Consider the following 22122-nt stretch of genomic DNA (forward strand, 5'->3'; position numbering starts at 1 on the left):
AAACTTTATTTTATAATTTCTAAAATTTATATTTGCTTTTAATTAGCTATAAATCTGGTTCACACAAAAGAAAAGACTTTTGAAATTTCATTCATTTATTCAAAAACCAACGCCTTCTTTTTTTAGCTCAAAAATATTTTTTCATTTTTTTCAACTTTTAATTAATAAATATAAATTTCGAAAGTACAGCTTTTGGATTATAGAGGCTTTTCCCCCCATAACCTCCTGCCCACCCACAACCATCCCATCTCCCGCTCCCTCTCCCATCCCATTCACATCAAGATTCATTTTCAATTGTCTTTATATACAGAAAGTCAACTTAGTATATACTAAGTAAAGATTTCAACAGACTGCACCCACAGACACACAAAGTATAAATTACTGTTTGGGTAGTAGTTTTACCATTAATTCGCATAGTACAACACATTAAGGACAGAGATCCCACATGAGGACTAAGTGCACAGTGACTCCTGTTGTTGATTTAACAATTGACACTCTTATTTATGATGTCAGTAATCACCCGAGGCTCTTGTCGTGAGTTGCCAAGGCTATGGAAGCCTCTTGAGTTCGCCAACTCCAATCTTATTTAGACAAGGCCATATTCAAAGTGGAAGTTCTCTCCTCCCTTCAGAGAAAGCTACCTCCTTCTTTGATGGCCCATTCTTTCCACTGGGATCTCACTTGCAGAGATCTTTCATTTAGGTCATTTTTTTTTGCCACAGTGTCTTGGCTTTCCAAGTCTAAAATACTTTCATGGGCTCTTCAGCCAGATCCGAATGCCTTAAGGGCTGATTCTGAGGCCAGAGTGCTGTTTAGGACATCTGCCATTCTATGAGTCTGCTGTGTATCCTGTTTCCCATGTTGGATCGTTCTCTCTGTTGCTCCCTCACTCGCGGAGGAACAACACCGGACCCTGCGCTGTTCTCTTTCCCCGGTCCTTCCTGGGTTTGCTGTCGCTCCCCCCTGCCTCTGGGGAGGGGCGGCACACCACTGGCCGGCTCTCTCAGGGGTTGCTCAGATGTTCCTCAGATGTTCCTGGTGCATGTTGTCTCTCTCCTCCTTTATAGTCCTCTTCCACCAATCCCAACTCTGCTGGCGTTCTCTCCCCACGCACTGAGTACGCTGCTCTCCTCCAATCAGGAGCAGGATCAGCTCCTGCAGCTTGTTAGTCGAATTGGTGAGGCAGCTGTGTGGAAGTTGTTTACTCTCTCTCAGCGCCATATGGTGGGAGATCAGATGCATAGAATTAGTCTTAGCAGTTCCAGTAATTTAGTCTAGTCTCGGTTGCTCCCCACACTCTCGTTTTTAATTCTATCAGTTAGTATTAGCAGACACTAGGCTTGTTTATGTGATCCCTTTGACACCTAATCCTATCATTATGATCAGTTATGAACTTAAACTGATTACTTTGACTAGTAAGATGGCATTGGTACATGTCACCTTGATGGGATTGATTTGGAATTCCCTGACACATTTCTAGCTCTACCATTAGGGGTAAGTCTGATTGAGCATGTGCCGAACTGTACATCTCCTCTCTCTCTTATTCCCACTCTTATATTTAACAGGGATCACTTTTCAGTTAAATTTAAAGGCCTAAGAATAATTGTGTGTTAATTAAATAGTTCAATGGTATTAGGTAGAACAAAAATATACTAAAGGGAATAAAATATTAAGTTGTTTCTTGACAGGACAAGGACTGATCAAGTCATTATTTCTCACAGTGTCCATTTCACTTCTACAGGTTTCCTTTTAGGCGCTCAGTTAGTTGTCACAGAGCAGGGAGAACATGTGATATTTGTCCCTTTAGGACTGTTTAGCTCCAAAATATTAAATCTATTCAAAATTATTTAATATTCACATAGTTTTCTTTGATGTACAACAATAATGACTACTAATTAGCAAATAATTGGGGTAAAAGTAAAAGTCATATATGTTGAGTTGTATAGGAATCCTTACCTAAATGTTTCTGAGATGAATGTCTTGATTTACCCCAAATTTCATCTTCCAATCCTAACTACATCTAAAACTTACCACTAACTAAATCTCAGTGAGCAAATTCAGATGTTAAAAGCCTCACATTATCAAACTTATTAGGCAATTATCTTCATTTTATTTACTCCTTAAATATCTAGACACTGAGAAACACAGAGGACAAGAATATAGGTACATATGAAAATTCAAACAGATATTTCTTTGAGAATCAATGCCGGAAAGAAAATCTCCAACATTTACTGTCAACGTAACCCATGCTGAGTATGTGAAGTATCAGCAAGCACTACCACCAAAGATTTCAATAACACACACAAACAGAACATTCCTAATGAGAGTTGACTCATCTCCATGCTTTCAGGGCCATTAGAGCAAGCGCTCCTCATGATAAACTTGCCAGATCAGAAGAGAGCCCATATGGAGAGATTTCACGGTGGATATTGAAAACATTCATTTAACTGAAAATACATATGGAGTGCTTAAATGGGTTAATTTCCACGAAGAGTCAAAATTAATCTGAATTTCCTGCTCTGTGCATGAAAGAACTCTTTCTGAATCTTAAAGCTTTAACAAACAGTCTCTGCATGGCCTCCTTCATTTCTTTATTTCTAAATGTATAAATGACAGGATTCATAAAAGGAGTGATAAGGGCATCAAAAATAGCTAAAAATTTGTCTATGGGTACGGTAGGGAATGGCCACACATACACAATAATGCAAGGTCCAAAGAAAAAAACCACAACAGTAACGTGAGCTGAGAGTGTGGAGAGGGCCTTGGAGCAACTACCTGAAGAGTGCTTACTAACCGTGACCAGGATGAAGATGTAAGACGCAATCAAGATGAAGAAGGTGCCCAAGGAGATGAAACCACTGTTGGCAGTGACCAGAAACTCCAGCCTGTATGTGTCTGTGCACGCAAGTTTGATGAACCGAGGAAAATCACAATAAAAGCTATCCATCTGGTTGCTGCCACAGAAGGGGAGGTTCACCACAAAAGCCAGTTGGGCCACAGAGTGGATGAGCCCAATGGTCCAAGCAACAGCCAAGAGAGAAGTGCACATTCTGAGGCTCATGATGGTCAGGTAGTGGAGGGGCTTACAGATAGCCACGTATCGGTCATAGGCCATGACTATCAACAGCACCATCTCTGTCCCCCCAACAGTGTGAATGAAGAACATCTGAGTGATGCACCCTTTCAAGGAGATGGCTTTGTGTTTTCTGAAAAGGTCGTAGATCATCTTTGGGGTTGCAATGCTGCAAACACCTGTATCAATGAATGAGAGATTCGCCAGCAGGAAATACATTGGGGAATGTAAGTGATGGTCTGAGATGATTGTGAGCACAATGAGAAGGTTCCCCAGCATACTTGCTGTATAAAATGTTGTGAAAAACAGGAAGAGGAGAATCTGAATCTCCCAAGAACTGGTGAGTCCCAGCAACAAGAACTCAGACACCACTGAGTGATTTCCTCCATCCATCAACTTCATATGTAAGCTCACCCTGAACACAGAGAGAAAAAACAGTTTTAATTTCAAGAGTCATCCTAGCTGTAGAATGATGATTCAATGTCAAAAGCTAAAGATTACATGCCATGTCACACAGGGTTTACATGGTACAAAACTCAAAGAATCATCCCCAGAATTTTTTCCATGTCTAGACCTTTGGTATTTAATTCTTTTTTTTTTTTTTTTTTTTTTTTTGACAGGCAGAGTGGACAGTGAGAGAGAGAGACAGAGAGAAAGGTCTTCCTTTGCCGTTGGTTCACCCTCCAATGGCCGCCGTGGCCGGCGCGCTGCGGCCGGCGCACCGCGCTGATCCGATGGCAGGAGCCAGGAGCCAGGTGCTTTTCCTGGTCTCCCATGGGGTGCAGGGCCCAAGCACCTGGGCCATCCTCCACTGCACTCCCTGGCCACAGCAGAGAGCTGGCCTGGAAGAGGGGCAACCGGGACAGAATCCGGCGCCCCGACCGGGACTAGAACCCGGTGTGCCGGCGCCGCTAGGCGGAGGATTAGCCTAGTGAGCCGCGGCGCCGGCCCTAGACCTTTGGTATTTAATTCTGTAGTCTCAAATTTAGTTGGCTCTAGTGCACAATGAAGAAGGAAGATGTAAACAAAGGCTTGTAAGATTTTAAGAAGAGGTATATCAGAAGGTAGGAAAGACTGATATTTCCTAATTTCTACATGCAAAAATGCCACAGAAGACAAATGTAATAAAATGAAGAAGTTATCTATTTTTGTATGCTATATGTAGCCACATTTTCTGTAGCTTTTTACTGAAATGTTCTGAGTTTCTAGGTTTACCAAACTGTCATTAGCAAAAAAAAGTAACATTTTCTTTTTTAATTTTTGCTCCTTTGGAAATCCTATTCCTGAGAATTTACCAATTCAAAATGAAATCGACAGATGAAAGAATTATCTGTAGTCCCAAGTTCACCGCAGCTCAATTCACAATAGCTAAGCTATGGAATCTACCCAGATATCCATCAACTGGTAACTGGATAAAGAAATTATGGTATATTACACTATGAAATACTACTTAGTGATTTAAAAAATGAAATCCTGTCTTTTTCAACAAAATGGATGAAACTGGAAACCACTATACTTAGTGAAATAAACATGTCCCAAAAAGACAAATATTGTATGTTTTCCCTAATTTGCGGTAACTAACAAAGTACCTAAAATGTAATGTATTGGAGTGAAATTGACATTTTGAGATTCAATGATCATTTACAGCCCTTGTCTCTACCTTTGAGGAAGAGTGTTGTTTTCTTTATACTATTTTGAACTCATTTTTAGTGTAAGATTAATCTTATGAGTATAAAGTAAACTTAAAGTAGATAATTATAAAAACTAAGAGACTAATAAGAGAGAAAGGAAACCAAAAGGGTTGAAGCGTGAGTGAGGGAAAAGGTAGGGTGATAAGTATCGCTATGAAATTTGTATACCTTAATTACATTTTTTTTAAATTGCTGCTTTGATTAAGATGGTATTCACTTCATTACTCCCTTATTAACATGGAAGTCCTACTATGCTTTTCTATTATTTCCATGGTTACCATCCCCTCTCCATTGACATATTTCTTCACTCCTATTTTACAGTAAGATAATAGCTATTTCCCCTATCAAAATGTTTTATTTCCTTCTTATTTTCTATCAATGCCAACTAAGATAAAACCTTAAGAATACTCCCGCCTTCCTTTTTAAATTAATTTAGTTCCTAATTATCCTCCTAAAAGTACTATTGGTTTTACACATTATGCCTATTGAATCTATCCTATTTGCTTTTCTTTCATGAATTATATCTCATTTGCTTTATTATTTATTTATTATACCTGCTTTCAAATATCTTTTACTTCACATCTTCTAGACTCAAATTTGAGTTTCAAGAATTATCATTCTCTTTTTAAATTCATCTTCTGAATTGTTCAGATCCAGAAGGTCTTAAATCTCATTACATGCTACTATTCTATTTTGTTGAGATTAGCATCTGCTTCTTCTCACAGCCTGTAGCAAAGATCATTTACACACACACACACACACACACACACACACTCATACACATACACACACAAACTAGTACCATTCAAAAAATGTTAAATGGATCTTATTGCTTCTAGAATTATAAATTTTTAATCTAGAAAATGTACTGCTATAAATCGGCTCCATATAGTATTTCCAGTATTCAATCTTTATATATTCCTACATTTAAGATATATTTCATCCCCCATAATAGTATCTGCTTCACTCTCCATCAGTGACCTGTTCCTTAACTCTTTGCAGTCTTGACAGTTGTCCCCTCTCCCTGGCAAAACTGGTCTCAGGAGAATCACCAAAATCTGGTAGCAGCTAAATCTTCATCCTCATAACCTCTCTTCTCACTGCTCATTATTTCCTACTTTGAGAAACATTCCAAACAGAAGGTGCAAAGGCATTGTCATCTTTGGCTATTGGCAATATATATTCCACAGGCTGGACCTAAAGAAGATACTTCTTCAAAGTATTCTAACTAGAGTCATTAACTTAAGGAAAAACATAAATGACCATAGCTTAGAGACTACAGGGAAGATCATGCCTATTGCCTTCCTATTTTTTATCAATGCCAACTAAGATAAAACCTTAAGAATATTCTCACTTCCCTGTTTAAATTATTTAGTTTCTTATTATCCTTCTGAAAGGACTATTGTATAGTGCACAGCTTAACTTTAAATATGCAAATAAAACCTGCTTTGGCATTCTCTTGAGTGATTCATAAATGGTTTAAATGGTTTCCTTCACCCCTCTCCAAACCCTCAGATACAATTAACTTAGGATGGTTATTTAACACTATTAACTTCTGCTAAATCCTCTGGAGAGGTGAAATCATTATCTACTAGATACTGATCTCTGTACTTGTGAAGGCATTTCAAAGGAGCGATCACCTGAATCTACTGATCAATAGCCCAGCTGCATGATTTTTCCTGAGAGGCAGAGAAACAGAGAAAATGAAAAATCCACACAGACGACGGCTCCTATCTGCTGGCTCAATCCCCAAATGACCCCAAAATCCACAGCTGGACCAGGACTGAGGCCAGAGGCAAGAGCAAAAAAAAAATTAATCTTGGTCTTCCTTGTATGTGGCAGGAACCAGATTATCTGGACATGACCTCTGCCTCTAAGGGTCTGCATTAGCAGAAAGCTGCACTCAGGAGCAGGAGCACTGTAATGTGGATGTGGACATTTTAACCAGCATCTCAACCACTAAACCAAACACAACCTCAGCCACATAATTTTTTTAAGTAACAATTCACTTCTCCTTAGTTTATGATATATAAAATAATTAAAATTTTATTATTAATGATACCTCCTGTCTCAAATCATTTTAATATGTTAGTGGTTCTTCTCTGACCAAGTTCACTAGCTACACATGAGTTTTTTAATGTGCTAATAAATCTGCATTATGAAACTTTATAAGGGCATGTCTAACTATAAATATAATCTAATTATTTCCTAAGTCATATTTCTCTTAGTTCTGATCTCATATTGGCCTTCAAAACATTAATATTATAACACAGTTGTATTATATCCTCTAAAAATCAACATATCATATATTGGAAATCTAAGGGTCTGACTATTAGCACTATGAGTTATAAAATCATCTAAATTGATAATGTGGGACCAGTGCTGTAGTGTAGCAGGCAAAGCTGCCACCTGCAGTGCCAGCATCCCATATGGGCACCAGTTCTAGACCTGGCTGCTTCACTTCCAATCCAGCTCTCCAATATGGCCTGGGAAAGTAGTAAAAGATGGCTGAAGTCCTTGAGCCCCTGCATCCACGTGGGAGACCTGGAAGAAGCTTTTGGCTCCTGGCTTCGGATCTGCCCATTTCCTGCCATTGTAGCCAACTGGAGAGTGAACCAGCAGATGGAAAACCTCCCTCTTTCTCTGCCTCTCCTATCTCTGTGTGTACCTCTCTTAAATAAATAATAAAAATACATATTAAAAAATAAATTGATAATGTTCCCATTCTCTGACATAATTGCAATTAAGACAACTTCTTTATGTTCTTTCCTACTATAAATGCTGCTGTTTATTTGTTATTTTTTATTCATCATTTTCTCCAGTATAGAAATATCAAAAATTATAACATTAATTTGCCATTTCCCTAGAAATCTACAGTCTCTAAAAATTTTTGTATCTTTCCTGAAAAATAGCTGAAGAAGAATGTAAGAAAGATAATATGATTCATATTTTGCAGATTAGAGGACTCAGAGAAGTTAAATGATTCACCTGATTTTGCATAGTGAAATATCAAAACAAACCCAAGTCTTGCAATTACTTTTCAATGCAAGTGAGTGAAAAAAGGCCTTAAAAGATATCAAAATTTTATGAAGGGACTATGGGTGATTATCTTCTTTTCATTCAAGTTTTACTTATAAATTTTCTATTGGGCACATGCATTTCTCTTCAGGGAAAATATTAAAAGACAAGTTGGTTCCAGCTACCAAGTGTTCTTTATTACACTGTTCTGTAAATCACAGACAACCTAAAGTCAAGGATAATTTTCAGGGACATGAGGAAGTTTCTCTATCTCTCAGAGTATCTGAATTTCACGGGAAGTAAAATGGTCCCTTGGTGGCTTCACCTCATCTTTAGTTCCTCTACTGTCTCTTGACTTACTGCCATCCACTCTTACTCAGGTATCTTCTACCTTCCTACCACCCTCTGACTGTCTGAAGTCCTCTTCTGTATCATTTTTTCACAGATACAGTCTTCTCCAAGTTCTTAGCCCATAGAATTATCCTTTCTGGATCCTTTCCAATTAAACTGCTTACATATTGAGAAAGTTCAATATAAGGGGTTATAAGAAAAATCAGTACAGTTGCCTGATTTTATCTAAAACAGACTCATCAAATTTATATTTTAGTCACAGATATTCCTAACCATGCTGCTTCCCGACTATTCCAGGCTATTCCAGGCTACTACAACACTCCAATTCTCACATTGCCCTCCTTGCACACCAAGGAGGAAATCAGCAACTCAAATTCCAAAATATTGCCTGTACTTGATTTAGCTCCCTCTGGTAAAATTCACACATCAAAATCCAGTTTCTAGTATTTCATCCTTCAATGTTGCTTAGATAAAGAAAAATGTCTAATCTTCTCTGAGCCCTAGGAATGACTCATGATCAATGAGGAAAATTTCATTAATATTGCTGCCAAGTAAATGCAATGAAAACCAAAACTCTCTTACCTGAGTTATTAGATGATAGAATCTAATCAATTCTTATCATATGGTGGATCAACCCCCCAAAATTTTGCCAGAAGATAAACAGCTTCAATCACATACAAACTAACATTTCTAAAAAGAAAGATAAGAATTCACTGGACAAATGCTGAAAGCAAAATGACAGAAGTTGAAACTGTTTATAAAACAGGAATTGAAAGCTTCAGAATTTATCTGCCATGAAAAACTAGATGAGAATGCAGAATAAGGTTACAGCAAAGAACAGAAAGGATGAAAATATTGTGCGGATCCATCCTCCCAGAATATCATCTTCTAGTCAAAATTCCACCCTGCTTTCTAGGGTGTTTAGTCTTTACTTCTCTCAAAAAAATCTCCCTTAGTATCATTAGCAAAATCCATAACCGCCTCATCTTCATACACTTCTTTCTCCATTCCTTGTCCAGAATACATATACAAAAACATGTCAAATAAGAATTAAACTGCAGATTATATTAAAAGGAGAAATAATTACTGAGAAAATGACTGGAGACATTAACTATCCCAGGAGATGCTGGATGAACGTCCAGTCTGCTAAACTGTCAAACATTGCCTTTACATACATTGTACATGATAGCACTTGAATCACATGTGTTTTTCTAGAATCCAAGAAGCATCTCACATTCTGACAGAGATTGTAACTGCTTCCAAAACAAAGAGGCTGATGTTGTTTTTCTCAAGTAAATCAGATTCTAATTAGGAACCTTGGTACTGGTGACCAATGATACTACTGAGTCAGGGGAACAGCTTGTCCTTCCTTGATTAGATTTTTCCTGGGAACAATACCTCAGAGTCCCTCTGATTTTCACCCAGGGAATAAAAAGGACAAGGGAACAGAAGAAAGAAATGTATCTTTAAATTTAGCAATTTCGATTTTCTACATGCTTTGCAGCCCCACAAGGCTCAAACCATAGGACCACAGACTACAGAAATCTTATATCAGAAGGCACTGTCAAGTTAAAAGTGTGGGGCATAGCGGATTAAGCCACCTGCAACACCAGCATCCCATGTGAGTGCCAGTTTGAGTACTAGCTGCTCTACTTCCTATCCAACTCCCTGCTAGTGTGCTGGGAAGGCAAAGGAGGATTGCCCAACTCTTTGGACCCCTGCACCCACGTAGGAGACCTGGAGAAAGCTCCTGGCTCCTTGCTTCAGCCTGGCCATGCTTGGCTGTTGTGTCCATTTGGAGAGTAAACCGGAAAAATGGAAGGGATTCATTCTCTCTCTCTCTCCCTTTTTTTCTCTTCCCCTTTCTTTCTCTCTCTCTTCCCCCCTCCCTATAGTAGAATTATGTCAGAAAGTTTTTAAATAAGTAAATCTCCGTCACAAAAGCCTTCCTTCACCAATTTTATGGGCATTTTTTTTTTGACAGGCAGAGTTAGACAGTGAGAGAGAGACAGAGAGAAAGGTCTTCCTTTTTCCGTTGGTTCACTCCCCAAGTGGTGGTTAAGCATTGCACTGATCCGAAGCCAAGAGCCAGGTGCTTCCTCCTGGTCTCCCATGCTGGTGCAGGGCCCAAGCACTTGGGCTATCCTCCACTGCACTCCTGGGCCACAGCAGAGAGCTGGACTGGAAGAGGAGTAACCAAGAAAGAATCCGGCGCCCCAACCCGGGGTACCGGCACCACAGGCAGAGGATTAGCCTAGTGAGCCACGGCACCGGCCCCTTCACCAACTTTAATAAGAGGTCTTCACATTGGTATTTCTCTTTTTTTTTAACTTTTATTTAATGAATATAAATTTCCAAAGTACAGCTTATGGATTACAATGACTTCCCCCCCATAACGTCCCTCCAACCCGCAACCCTCCCCTTATCCACTCCCTCTCCCCTTCCATTCACATCAAGATTCATTTTCAATTCTCTTTATATACAGAAGATCAGTTTAGCATACATTAAGTAAAGATTTCAACAGTAAAAATATGGAACGCTTCACGAATTTGCGTGTCATCCTTGCGCAGGGGCCATGCTAATCTTCTCTGTATCGTTCCAATTTTAGTATATGTGCTGCCGAAGCGAGCACCACATTGGTATTTCATAATCATGACCTTTCCCGCTGAAGTGGAGCAGCCAGGAATTGAACTGGCACCCATATGGGATGCCAGCACTGCAAGCAGCAGCTTTACCCACTACATCACAGTGCCAGCCCCCGTAAAGTTAATTTTCTGTGCTTGTACTCCAAAGTTCCATTCTGTGACCTGAAATTCTTTGCAGCCACTCCATGCTATGATACAGACCAGAACTGTCAGTTTTTAAAGGTCACTATGCATGTCAGATATAAAAGAGTTTACAAGTTTTACCAAAATGTGAAATCAAAATACCCAAGATAATACAAACATCAAGATTTCATCACCTCTATACGAGAAATATGGAGAGAAAAGAAGTCCAACCCCCATACAGGAGGTGGTTCCTGAGAACAGGCACATCATCGATGCACATTAAAGAAAGGCTTTGTGAGGGAGACTCTGGAGGGAAGAGGAGGCTCAATGCCCAGAGACTAATTAGCAGGTGAGGAATAAAACAAAGGATAAGCCACTGAAATAGGAAAGGAAGGGACAAGTAAATGCAATATTGAAAAGAAGAGTAGGCTGGATTTTAGTGGATGGGAGCAGAATTTAGGTATATCTTCCAGAGTCCTACCTTGAAAAGACTGGATGGCACCCTCAAATTTAGGGAAGAAATGCAGAAGAAACAGTTTCAAGGGAAAGCAATAAGTTACATAAAACTTATATGTGGACTTTCTCTTTCAGTTATGTCATTTGGAGTTCAACAGAGAATTCAGGACCAGTATTTGAAATTTGGAAGGATATTTCATGACATGCAATACTTAGGATAAAATATTTAACACTAAAGGCAAGAACAACAATAGTTGCTACCACAACAACAATAGTTGCTACCACAACCTTTTAGCTAAGAGTCAGTAGCAGATTTGCACAGGGGAAAGGGAATGCTTTGTCAGAAATATTAATTTCTGCTTTTTGCCTTATTCTTTTATTAACAATCTATTGCAGCCATCACAAGGATTGCTAGAACTCAGGAGTGGACCGACAGTTTCCTAACACATTGTATAACCCACCTTTAAATAACAGTATGTTCGTGTGGCACATGCCCGCACAAGTTTCATAACTCAGAGAGAATAGGAAGATAACTCTTTGAATACTTACTAACACTATTTATAAATATGATTTTTTAATTATTACATATATCATATGGATGGGTTAATATACAGTTTGGCACATGCTCATTCGGACTTACCCCTAATGGTAGAGCTAGAAATGTGCCAGGGGATTCCAATTCAATGCCATCTTACTTGTTAAAGTGACCAGTTTAAGTTCATAATTGATCAAAAAGTTAAGATTAAGTGTCAAAGGGATTACATAAATAAGGCCAGTGTCTGAAAATAATACTTGTTAGAATTAAATGGGAAGCAGGATACACAGCAGACTCATAGAATGGCAAAAGCCCTAAACAGCACTCTGGCATCAGAATCTGCCCTTAGGCATTCAGATCTGGCTGAAAAGCCCATGAGAGCATTTCAGGTATGGAAAGGCAAGACACTCTGGTGAAGAAAAAAAAAAAATGACCTAAATGAAAGATCTCTGTGAGTGAGATCCCAGCGGAAAGAATAGGGTTATCAAAGAAGGAGGTACCTTTCTCTGAATGGAGGAGAGAACTTCCACTTTGATTATGGCCTTGTCTGAATAAGATCAGAGTTGGTGAAATCAAGAGGCTTCCATAGCCTTGGCAGCTCATGACAAGAGCCTAGGGTGATTACTGACATCATAAATAAGAGTGTCAATTGTTAAATCAACAACAGGAGTCACTGTGCACTTACTCCCCATGTAGGATCTCTGTCCTTAATGTGTTATACTGGTGTCCTAGGGCTTCCAAAGTGAGAGCCTGTCATGAGGACAACCATGTGCAGTACTGTTGCGGCGGTTGTGCCAGCGGATTAGCCCGGGTTTCGTGCATGAGTCACTCACTCACTCCTGCAGTTATCCTCAGTCCATCACATGTCACCTGCTGGCGGTCCTGGGGCCTTGAGCGCCCAAGCGTGTCTGCCCCAAGATCGGGAGAGGGCAATGGAGGTGCCGCCGCCGGCTCCGTGGAGCTTCCTTTACCGAACCCTGGGTCCATTTCCCCGAGTCTTTGCGGCTGAGAATGTGGCTGCCGATTCGGAAGCCCTGGCAGAGAATGGGAAGCTGCCTTCCTACGTCCCCGAACGCTATTACCCGGAACCGGATGGGACCGTCTCCGGGAGCTGTTGTTAAAGAGTAAAATGAACAGCAGAGGACGTCAAAGGAGCTTGAGAATATCTATAGGGCGGCAATTTCAGCAGGCATCATTGGCTGGGCTTATGGTAGAATACCAGCTTTTATTCATGCTAAAAAAATGCTACATTGAGCAGAGCCAGGCACAAATTTATCACAACCGGTTTGATGCTGTGCAAAGTGCTCACCCCGCTGCCACGCAAGGTTTCGTTCGGTACGGCTGGCGCTGGAGCTGGAGACCCGCGGTGTTCGTGACCATATTCAACACAGTGAACACTAGTCTAAATGTGTACCGAAATAAAAATGCCCTAAGCCATTTTGTCATTGCAGGGGGTAAGACATCTTTGTTCTTGCTCACATTTTTCAGTCCCACATGTGGTTTAGAAAATATGTAAGGATTTATAAATCGGAACTGCTGAATTCATTGATTGGCTTCCCAACCACTTCATTCAGTGTTCTTGAAAAGATACTTAAGAAAAAGCAAAACAAAAAAAAATGTGTTATACTATGCAAATTAACAGTAAAACTACTACCCAAACAGTACTTTATACTTTGCATGTCTGTGTGGGTGCAGTCTGTTGAAATCTTCACTTAGTATATATTAAGTTGACCTTCTCTATATAAAGATAATTGAAAATGAGTTGTGATGAAGAATGGGGTGGGAGAGGGAGTGGGAGATGGGATGGTTGCGAGTGGGAGGCAGGTTATGAGGGGTAAAAGCCGCTATAATTCAAAAGTTGTACTTTGGAAATTTATATTTATTAAATAAAAGTTAAAAAAAGAAAAATATAATTATTCTTTATAAATTTCTAACCCTTTCTGTATAGACAGTTTTTTAAAAAAGATTTATATATTTATTTGAAAGGCAAAGTTACACAGAGAGGGAGATGCAGAAGCAGGGGGAGAGAGAGAGAGAGAGATTTTCCACCCACTGGTTCAATCCCCAGATGACCCCAGTGGACAGGGCTGGGTGATGCTGAAGCCTGGAGCCAAGAGCTTCTTCTGGGTCTCCCATGTGGGTGGAGGGGCCCAAGCATTTGGGCCATCTTCCACTGCTTTCCCAGGCACATTAGAAGGAAGCTAGATCAGAAGTGGTGCAGTCAGGACTGGAACCAGTGCCCATATGGGATGTTGGCACTGCAGGCAGCAGCTTTACCTGCTACACCACAGTGCCGGCCCCTATAGACAGTTTTATAAAAGAATTTTAATTTCTACACCTTATACTTGTTTTTACTTAGGCATACATCTGGTTCACATGAAACATAAGACTTTGCATTTTTATTCATTTATTTGTAAATTAATGCCTTGCCTTTTTAACTCCATATAAAATTCCTGAGGCATCTCTATGATATACTCCAGTTTCATCTTCCACATCTAATAAAATCTCAAAACCTTAACTAGCTAGTACTAACTAAAACTCAGTGAGCAAATTCAGAAGATAAAAGTTTCAAATTCTCAAAGCTGCCTAGGTAATTATCTTCATTTTGTTTATTTCTCCACATATACAGACGCTGAGAAACTAAGAAGGCATGAATACAGGTACACAGGTGAATTAGAAGAGATATGTCTCAGAGACCCAGTGTCACAGAGAGTAGTGTCTAACATTTGACGTTAGACATTTGATAGGAAACATGACTAGTATACGAGATTACAGCCAACACCATCAACAAAGTCTGCAATACCAAAGACACAAATGATACTTCCAGGTCGCATTCACTCCTCAAGGTTACCAAGGGTTCCCTATGATGAATTCACCAGATCAGAAGAGACTTCACAGACAGATTTCACAGTGGACATTAAAACATTAGCTTAACTGAAAACATGCATGAACTGTTGTTAAAGGCATTAATTTCCAGAAGACTCAAGATGACACTGAATTTCTTGCAGCATGCGTGAAAGAACTCTTCCCAAAATACAAAGCCTTAACAAACAGTCTCTGCATAGCCACCTTCATCTTCTTATTTCTAAATGTATAAATGACAGGATTCATAAAAGGGGTGATAACAACATTAAATATAGCTAAAAATTTGTCTATGGGTAAGGAATGGCCACACATACACAATAATGCAAGGTCCAAAGAAAAAAACCACAACAGTAACGTGAGCTGAGAGTGTGGAGAGGGCCTTGGAGCAACTACCTGAAGAGTGCTTACTAACCGAGACCAGGATGAAGATGTAAGACGCAATCAAGATGAAGAAGGTGCCCATGGAGATGAAACCACTGTTGGCAGTGACCAGAAACTCCAGCCTGTATGTGTCTGTGCATGCAAGTTTGATGAACCGAGGAAAATCACAATAAAAGCTATCCATTTGGTTGCTGCCACAGAAGGGGAGGTTCACCACAAAAGCCAGCTGGGCCACAGAGTGGATGAGCCCAATGGTCCAAGCAACAGCCAAGAGAGAAGTGCACATTCTGAGGCTCATGATGGTCAGGTAGTGGAGGGGCCTACAGATAGCCACGTATCGGTCATAGGCCATGACTATCAACAACACCATCTCTGTCCCCCCAACAGTGTGAATGAAGAACATCTGAGTGATGCACCCTTTCAAGGAGATGGCTTTGTGTTTTCTGAAAAGGTCGTAGATCATTTTTGGGGTTGCAATGCTGCAAACACCTGTATCAATGAATGAGAGATTCGCCAGCAGGAAATACATTGGGGAATGTAAGTGATGGTCTGAGATGATTGTGAGCACAATGAGAAGGTTCCCCAGCATACTTGCTGTATAAAATGTTGTGAAAAACAGGAAGAGGAGAATCTGAATCTCCCAAGAACTGGTGAGTCCCAGCAACAAGAACTCAGACACCACTGAGTGATTTCCTCCATCCATCAACTTCATATGCAAGTTCAACCTGAAGTTACCTAAACAACGCACGAGAGGAAAAAAACAAAACAAAATATTTTAATTGAAAGAGACATACTTGCTATAGAATAATAATGGCCCAAATGACAAAACTGCTTGAACTGGTGTGGTGAGATGGGAAAGAAAACATATCAACAGATATCACAGAAATAAAAAAGAATCATCAGGAATTACTAAAAGCTGTATATCAACAAATTGAGAAACTTAGAAGAAATGGATAGATTCCTGGACATATATACCTACCTAAATTGAGTCATTAAGACACAGAACACCTAAAGAGACCAATAACCAAAATGAAGATTGAATCAGTAATAAAGAATTTTCCAACAAAAAGGCCCAGGCCCTCATGTCTTTACGGCTGAATTCTATCAGACATTTAAAGAAGAACTAACTCAAATTCTTCTCAAGCTATTCAAAACAATTGAAATGAAGGGAATCCTCCCAAACTCCTTCTATGAAGCTTGAATCACCTTAATTTCTATGCAAGAAAAAGATAAGACAAAGAAAGAGAACTATAAACAAATATCCCTGATGAATGTAGACTCAAAAATCCTCAACAAAATATTAGCCAACTGAATCCAACAACACATCAGAAAGATCATCCACCCAGATCAAATGGGATTTATCCCTGGTATGCAGCGTTGGTTCAACATCTGAAAATCAATAAACGTGATTAACCTCATTAATGAGCAGAAGTCCAAAAACCATATGATTATCCCATCAGATGCAGAGAAAACATTTGATAAAATTCAACACCTTTTTTTAAGATGAAAATCTTAAGCACATTAGGTATAGAAGAAGCATTCCTCAGCATAATCAAAGCAATTTATAACAAACCCACATCCAACATCCTATGGAATGGAAAAAAATTGGAGGCATTCCCATTAAGATCTGGCTCCAGGCCAGCGCCATGGCTCAATAGGCTAATCTTCTACCTGCGGCACCAGTACCCCCGGGTTCTAGTCCTGGTCGGGGCGCCAGATTCTGTCCTGGTTGCTCCTCTTCCTGTCCAGCTCTGTGCTGTGACCCAGGAGTGCAGTGGAGGATGGCCCAAGTGCTTGGGCCCTGCACTCGCATGGAGGACCAGGAGAAGCACCTGGCTCCTGGCTTCAGATCAGTGCAGTGCATGGGCCACAGCGCACCAGCCACAGTGGCCATTGCGGGGTGAACCAACGGAAAAGGAAGACCTTTCTCTCTCTTTCTCTCTCTCTCTCTCACTGTCCACTCTGCCTGTAAAAGAAGAAGAAGAAGAAGAAGAAGAAGAAGAAGAAGAAGAAGAAGAAGAAGAAGAAGAAGAAGAAGAAGAAAAGGAAGGAAGGAAGGAAGGAAGGAAGGAAGGAAGGAAGGAAGGAAGGAAGGAAGGAAGGAAGGAAGGAAGGAAGAAAAAAGATCTGGCTCCAGACAAAGATGCTCACTCTCACCGTTGCTATTTAATTTAATCCTGGAAGCTTTAGCCAGAGCAATCAAGCAAGAAAAAGAAACCAAAGGGATACAAAATTGGATACAAACTATCCCTATTTGTTGATGATATAATTCTATACATAGGAAACCCAAAAGACTCCACAAACGGACTACTAAAACTCATAAAAGAGAGTGGTAAAGTAGGTGGCTATAACATCAACACACAAAAAAATCAATAGCCTTTGTACACACAGATAATTACATAGCTGAGAAAGAACTTCTAAGATTAATCCTATTCATAATAACTACAAAAATTACAAAAATATTTAAATATTTTGGAATAAATTTAACCAAGGATGTCAAAGATCTCTTCAATGAAAATCACAAAATATTAATGCAATAGAAGAAGACATAAAAAAAAGTAAAAACCTTCCCTGTTCATAGATTGGAAGAATCAATATCTCCAAAATGTCCATACTATCAAAAGCAATTTATAGATTCAATGGGTTCTCAATCAAAATACCAACAACAGATATAGAAAAGAAAAAAAATGGTGAACTCTCAACTTGGTGTAGGGCTAATCTTTTTTTTTTTTTTTTTTTTTTTTTTGACAGACAGAGTAGACAGTGAGAGAGAGAGACAGGGAGAAAGGTCTTCCTTTACCGTTGGTTCACCCCGCAGTGGCCACTGCAGCCAGCACACCGCACTGATCCCAAGCCAAGAGCCAGGTGCTTCTCCTGGTCTCCCATGGGGTGCAGGGCCCAAGCACTTGGGCCATCCTCCACTGCACTCCCGGGCCACAGCAGAGAGCTGGACTGGAAGAGGGGCAACTGGGGCAGAATCCGGCACCCCAACCAGTACTAGAACCTGGTGTGCCGGCACCGCAGGTGGAGGATTAGCCTATTGAGCTGCGGCACCCGCCATGGGGCTAATCTTATGGGTATGAAAATTGATCTCTATAAAAAATAAGAACGGGAAGGGAAGTGGGAGGAGGAAGAAGCGTGGGCGTATGGGAGGGAGGTAGGTAAGGGAGAAGAAGCATCACGTTCCCAAATTTGCATATATTAAATGCATGAAGTTGTATTCCTTAAGCAAAATAAATTATTTTAAAAAACATAAGATCAATTTTCAATATCCAGCATTTTAACTATAGTTTTCCTGCCAGATATGTTGAATACACAAATTCTTTCACGCATGTTCATTCATTGCTACATAGTTTGGTTCTCCTGGAATATTTTCAAAGTGTAGCTATTGGATTACAGCTCTGAATTGTACTAATTTAGAATGGAAGCAGAGGCTTAGCTTGAATTAAGGGTTGTGCCCAGTTAATCATATTGTTGAAGAAAAGGGTGCCAACTTTGGAAGAGGTACTCCGTCGATCAATAAGCAAGTGTTTAAAAAAATAAAATCTTAAATGAGGTAATATTTTAAAAGAAAAATTTTAAAGTTAAATTTTATTTCTTTTGGTTTAGAACTAGTTATAAGACCCCAAGCCTCTATGATTTTTTTAATTCTTATCTTTTTGTTTAGTATGTATTAATAAGGGAAGTACTGTTTACTTAATTGTCTTACTTATGTGTTAAAGCAAATTAAATCTTATGAAATGTTTCAGTCATATGAAAAACTCAAAATTCTGGAAAAAATAAGAAATAGAAGTTCCCTAAATTCTCGTGGTAAATCTAATTCTCAGATTCCTCCTTTTGCCATTCCAGTTTTTCATCCTTCATCCACTATATATATAAGAACCCTATTTAGGACCTTGCCTTTTTCTCTTCACCTAAAGGACTCTCTTTGATACTACTCTCCCTTCCCCAAAAGTTTGACCACCATGTGAAAGACAACATAAATTCTGAAAAGTCTATCATTTGGGCCGGCGCTGCGGCTCACTTGGCTAATGCTCCGCCTGTGGTGCCGGCACCCCGGGTTCTAGACCCAGTTGGGGCGCCGGATTGTGTCCCAGTTGCTCCTCTTCCAGTCCAGCTCTCTGCTGTGTCCTGGTAGTGCAGTGGAGGATGGCCCAGGTCCTTGGGCCCTGCACCCACATGGGAGACCAGGAGGAAGCACCTGGCTCCTGGCTTAGGATCGGCGCAGCATGCCAGCCATAGCGACCATTTTGGGGGTGAACCAACGGAAGGAAGACCTTTCTCTCTGTCTCTCTCTCTCTCTCTCTCTCTCTCACTGTCTAACTCTGCCTGTCAAAAAAAAAAAATTACTCTTTCTAAGGAACATTTTGATTATATAAGTAGCAACACCAAAAAATGCTGAGTGGTTCTTAGTGCCTCCAAAAGTACTAATTCCTAATACAATCTATGCTGCTATAATCTTGCTCCTTACTGTATTTCCAGTATTACTCCCCTGTATGCTCTACACTTAAGCAACATTTCACAGGCCTCCATGTGAGTGGCAGGATTCAAATCATTTGAGCCTATCACTGCCTCTCAGGGTCTGCATTATCAGAAGCTGGATTCAGAAGCTGGAGACAGATATGAAACCCAGATACTACACATGGGCATCTTAACCACGGTCTCAACTACTGGACCCAACACCCACCCTAGTCATTTAATTTTCAAAACATATCTTCATCTCTCTTTAATTTATGATATCCAGAATAAACAAAATTTTTATTATTAATGACACTCCTTTCTCAAACTTTAACATGCTAATGATTCTTCTCTGACCATCTTCACATCCTATATATCATTTCCTTAATGTGCTAATGAGTCTGGGTTAAAAAACTTTAATAAAGACCAGTCTAACTACAAACACAATTCAATTATTTCCTGAGTTTTGCAGGTAATATTTCTGTTAGTTCTGACTTCATACTGGATTTCAAAACATTATAATATAGATGAAATATATCTTCTGTGTAAATCAGAATATCAGATGTCAGGCTAGCATCAGGCCTGATGATTACCTCTATGAGTTAGAAAGTCAACTAAACTGAAAATATTCCCTTTCTCCTACATAATTGCAAATGAGACAATTTCTATGACCTCTTTCCTACCATAAATGCTGCTGTATATTTGTTTTCTTATTTAGTTATCATATCCTCTAGTATAGAAACACCACTACTTATAACATTAATTTGCCACTCCATAGAAGCTTAACAAAAGTTTCTTTCTTTTTTTTTTTTTTTTTGTGGCAAGCATCTGGTAAAGAGTGTAGGAAAGATGATATGATCCCTATTCACAGATTAGAAAAGAAGGACTCATAGAAGTTAATTGAGTTGCCTGATTTTGTACAATGAAGTAACAAATTCAAACCCAATCTTGCAATTATTTTTTAAATACAAGTGAGTAAGAGAGTAGCTGAAAAAAAATGTGAAATTTTTATTTTATATTTATTTTTATTTATATGTACATCTTTTAATATATATTAAAAGACAAGTTGACATCAGCACCCAAGTGTTCTTCACGATACTATTTTGTATGCCATGGACAACACTAAATCAAAGATAATTTTCAGGTGTCTAGAGTTCTGATACAGCAGGTTAAGCCACCACTGTAACACATACTTTGAGTCCTGGCTACTCTGCTTCTAATCCCGCTCCCTGCCAATGTGCCTAGGACAGCAGAAAATAGTAGCCCACATACTTGCGCTCTTGCCTACCGTGTGGGAGACCCTGATGGAGTTTTATAGCTTCATCCCAGCCCAGCCCTGGATGTTGCACATATTTTGGGAATGAACCAATGGCTGAAAAATCTCTCACTCGTCTGTCTGTCTGTCTCTCTCTATCTATCTGGCTCTGAAACAAATCTTTCAAAGAAAAGATAATTTTCAGGTTCATGGGGAAATATCTTTTACTGTCAACATATCTGAATTTCATAGGTGATAAGGTGATTCTTTGACATCTACACCAGACCTCTTCCTATACCTTCTCTGTCATACTGCCATCAAGTGGTACTCAGGTGTCCCTCTGGTGGTCTGAAGTCCTCTTCATTTCACGGATGTAGTCTTCTCCAAGTTTCTAGCCTACAGAATTATGCTTTCTAGACCCCCCTCCAATCAAACTGCTTACATGTTGAACCAGTTCTACCTGAACTTAGGAGTAAAGCCATACAGTTCCCCGATTTTATATAAATTAGACTGCCATCATACTTTTATTTTAATTACAGATATTCCTAATGGTGCTATACTTCTTGACTATTCCAGGCAGCTACAACTCTCCAAGTCTCACCCTGCCTTCCTTGCACACCAAAAAGAAGGAAATCAACAATTTAGCACTCAGTTTCTAAAATGTTACCAGTATCTAATTTAGCCCTCTATGGCAAAATTTTCAAATGAGAATCCAGTTTACTGTATTTTGTTGCATGCTTCATCAATGTTGCTTAAATTTAGAGGGAAAAAAAAGGTGAATCTCCTCTGAGCCTTAGAAATGACTCATGCTCAATGATAAAAATTTCAATAATCTTGCTGCCAAATAAAAGCAATAAGAACCAGAACTCCCTCTTACCTGAATTAGACCAAAGCATCTAATCGGTTCTCATCACATGATGGATCAATCCCCTCCAAATTTTGTGAGAAGATAAAAAGTTTCAATTACATGGAAACTAACATTTCTAAAAAGAAAGATAAGAATTGGAGTGATGCTGAGAACCAAATGACAGACATTGAGTTTATAAAACAGAAAATGAAAACATCACTTGGGAATTTATTTACCATGAAAAACTAAAAGAAAATGCAGAATATAAGTGCAAAAAAGCTAAACTGATCTTCTGTATATAAAGAGAATTGAAAATGAAAAAAAAAGCAGCATAAATTATGGAGAAAAAATGCATTACTTCCTCCTCCTAAAACATCATCTTCTGGTCAAAATTCCACCTTTCATTCAACATTCTATTTACTGT

General features: G+C 39.4%; 1 protein-coding gene, 1 non-coding gene and 2 pseudogenes across 2 annotated transcripts; 1 reads left to right on the forward strand and 3 right to left on the reverse strand.

Moving 5' to 3' along the window:
* Positions 1 to 440: 440 nt before the first annotated feature.
* Positions 441 to 3608, reverse strand: LOC100357414 (olfactory receptor 4F3/4F16/4F29-like). Its single transcript, XM_070054872.1, has one exon. The coding sequence runs from the start codon at positions 3473 to 3475 to the stop codon at positions 2501 to 2503; it is 975 nt and encodes a 324-aa protein (XP_069910973.1). The 5' UTR covers positions 3476 to 3608; the 3' UTR covers positions 441 to 2500.
* A 7050-nt stretch (positions 3609 to 10658) lies between these two features.
* On the reverse strand, positions 10659 to 10765 carry LOC127483867 (U6 spliceosomal RNA). The gene has a single exon (XR_007910661.1). It is a non-coding gene; the product is annotated as a U6 spliceosomal RNA (small nuclear RNA).
* Positions 10766 to 12442: 1677 nt separating this feature from the next.
* On the forward strand, positions 12443 to 13442 carry LOC100357158 (complex I assembly factor TIMMDC1, mitochondrial pseudogene; annotated as a pseudogene).
* A 1432-nt stretch (positions 13443 to 14874) lies between these two features.
* Positions 14875 to 15841, reverse strand: LOC100356904 (olfactory receptor 4F3/4F16/4F29-like; annotated as a pseudogene).
* Between the last annotated feature and the right edge of the window lie 6281 nt (positions 15842 to 22122).

This window comes from Oryctolagus cuniculus, chromosome 12 (assembly GCF_964237555.1).
Source record: "Oryctolagus cuniculus chromosome 12, mOryCun1.1, whole genome shotgun sequence".
Lineage (NCBI taxonomy): Eukaryota > Metazoa > Chordata > Mammalia > Lagomorpha > Leporidae > Oryctolagus > Oryctolagus cuniculus.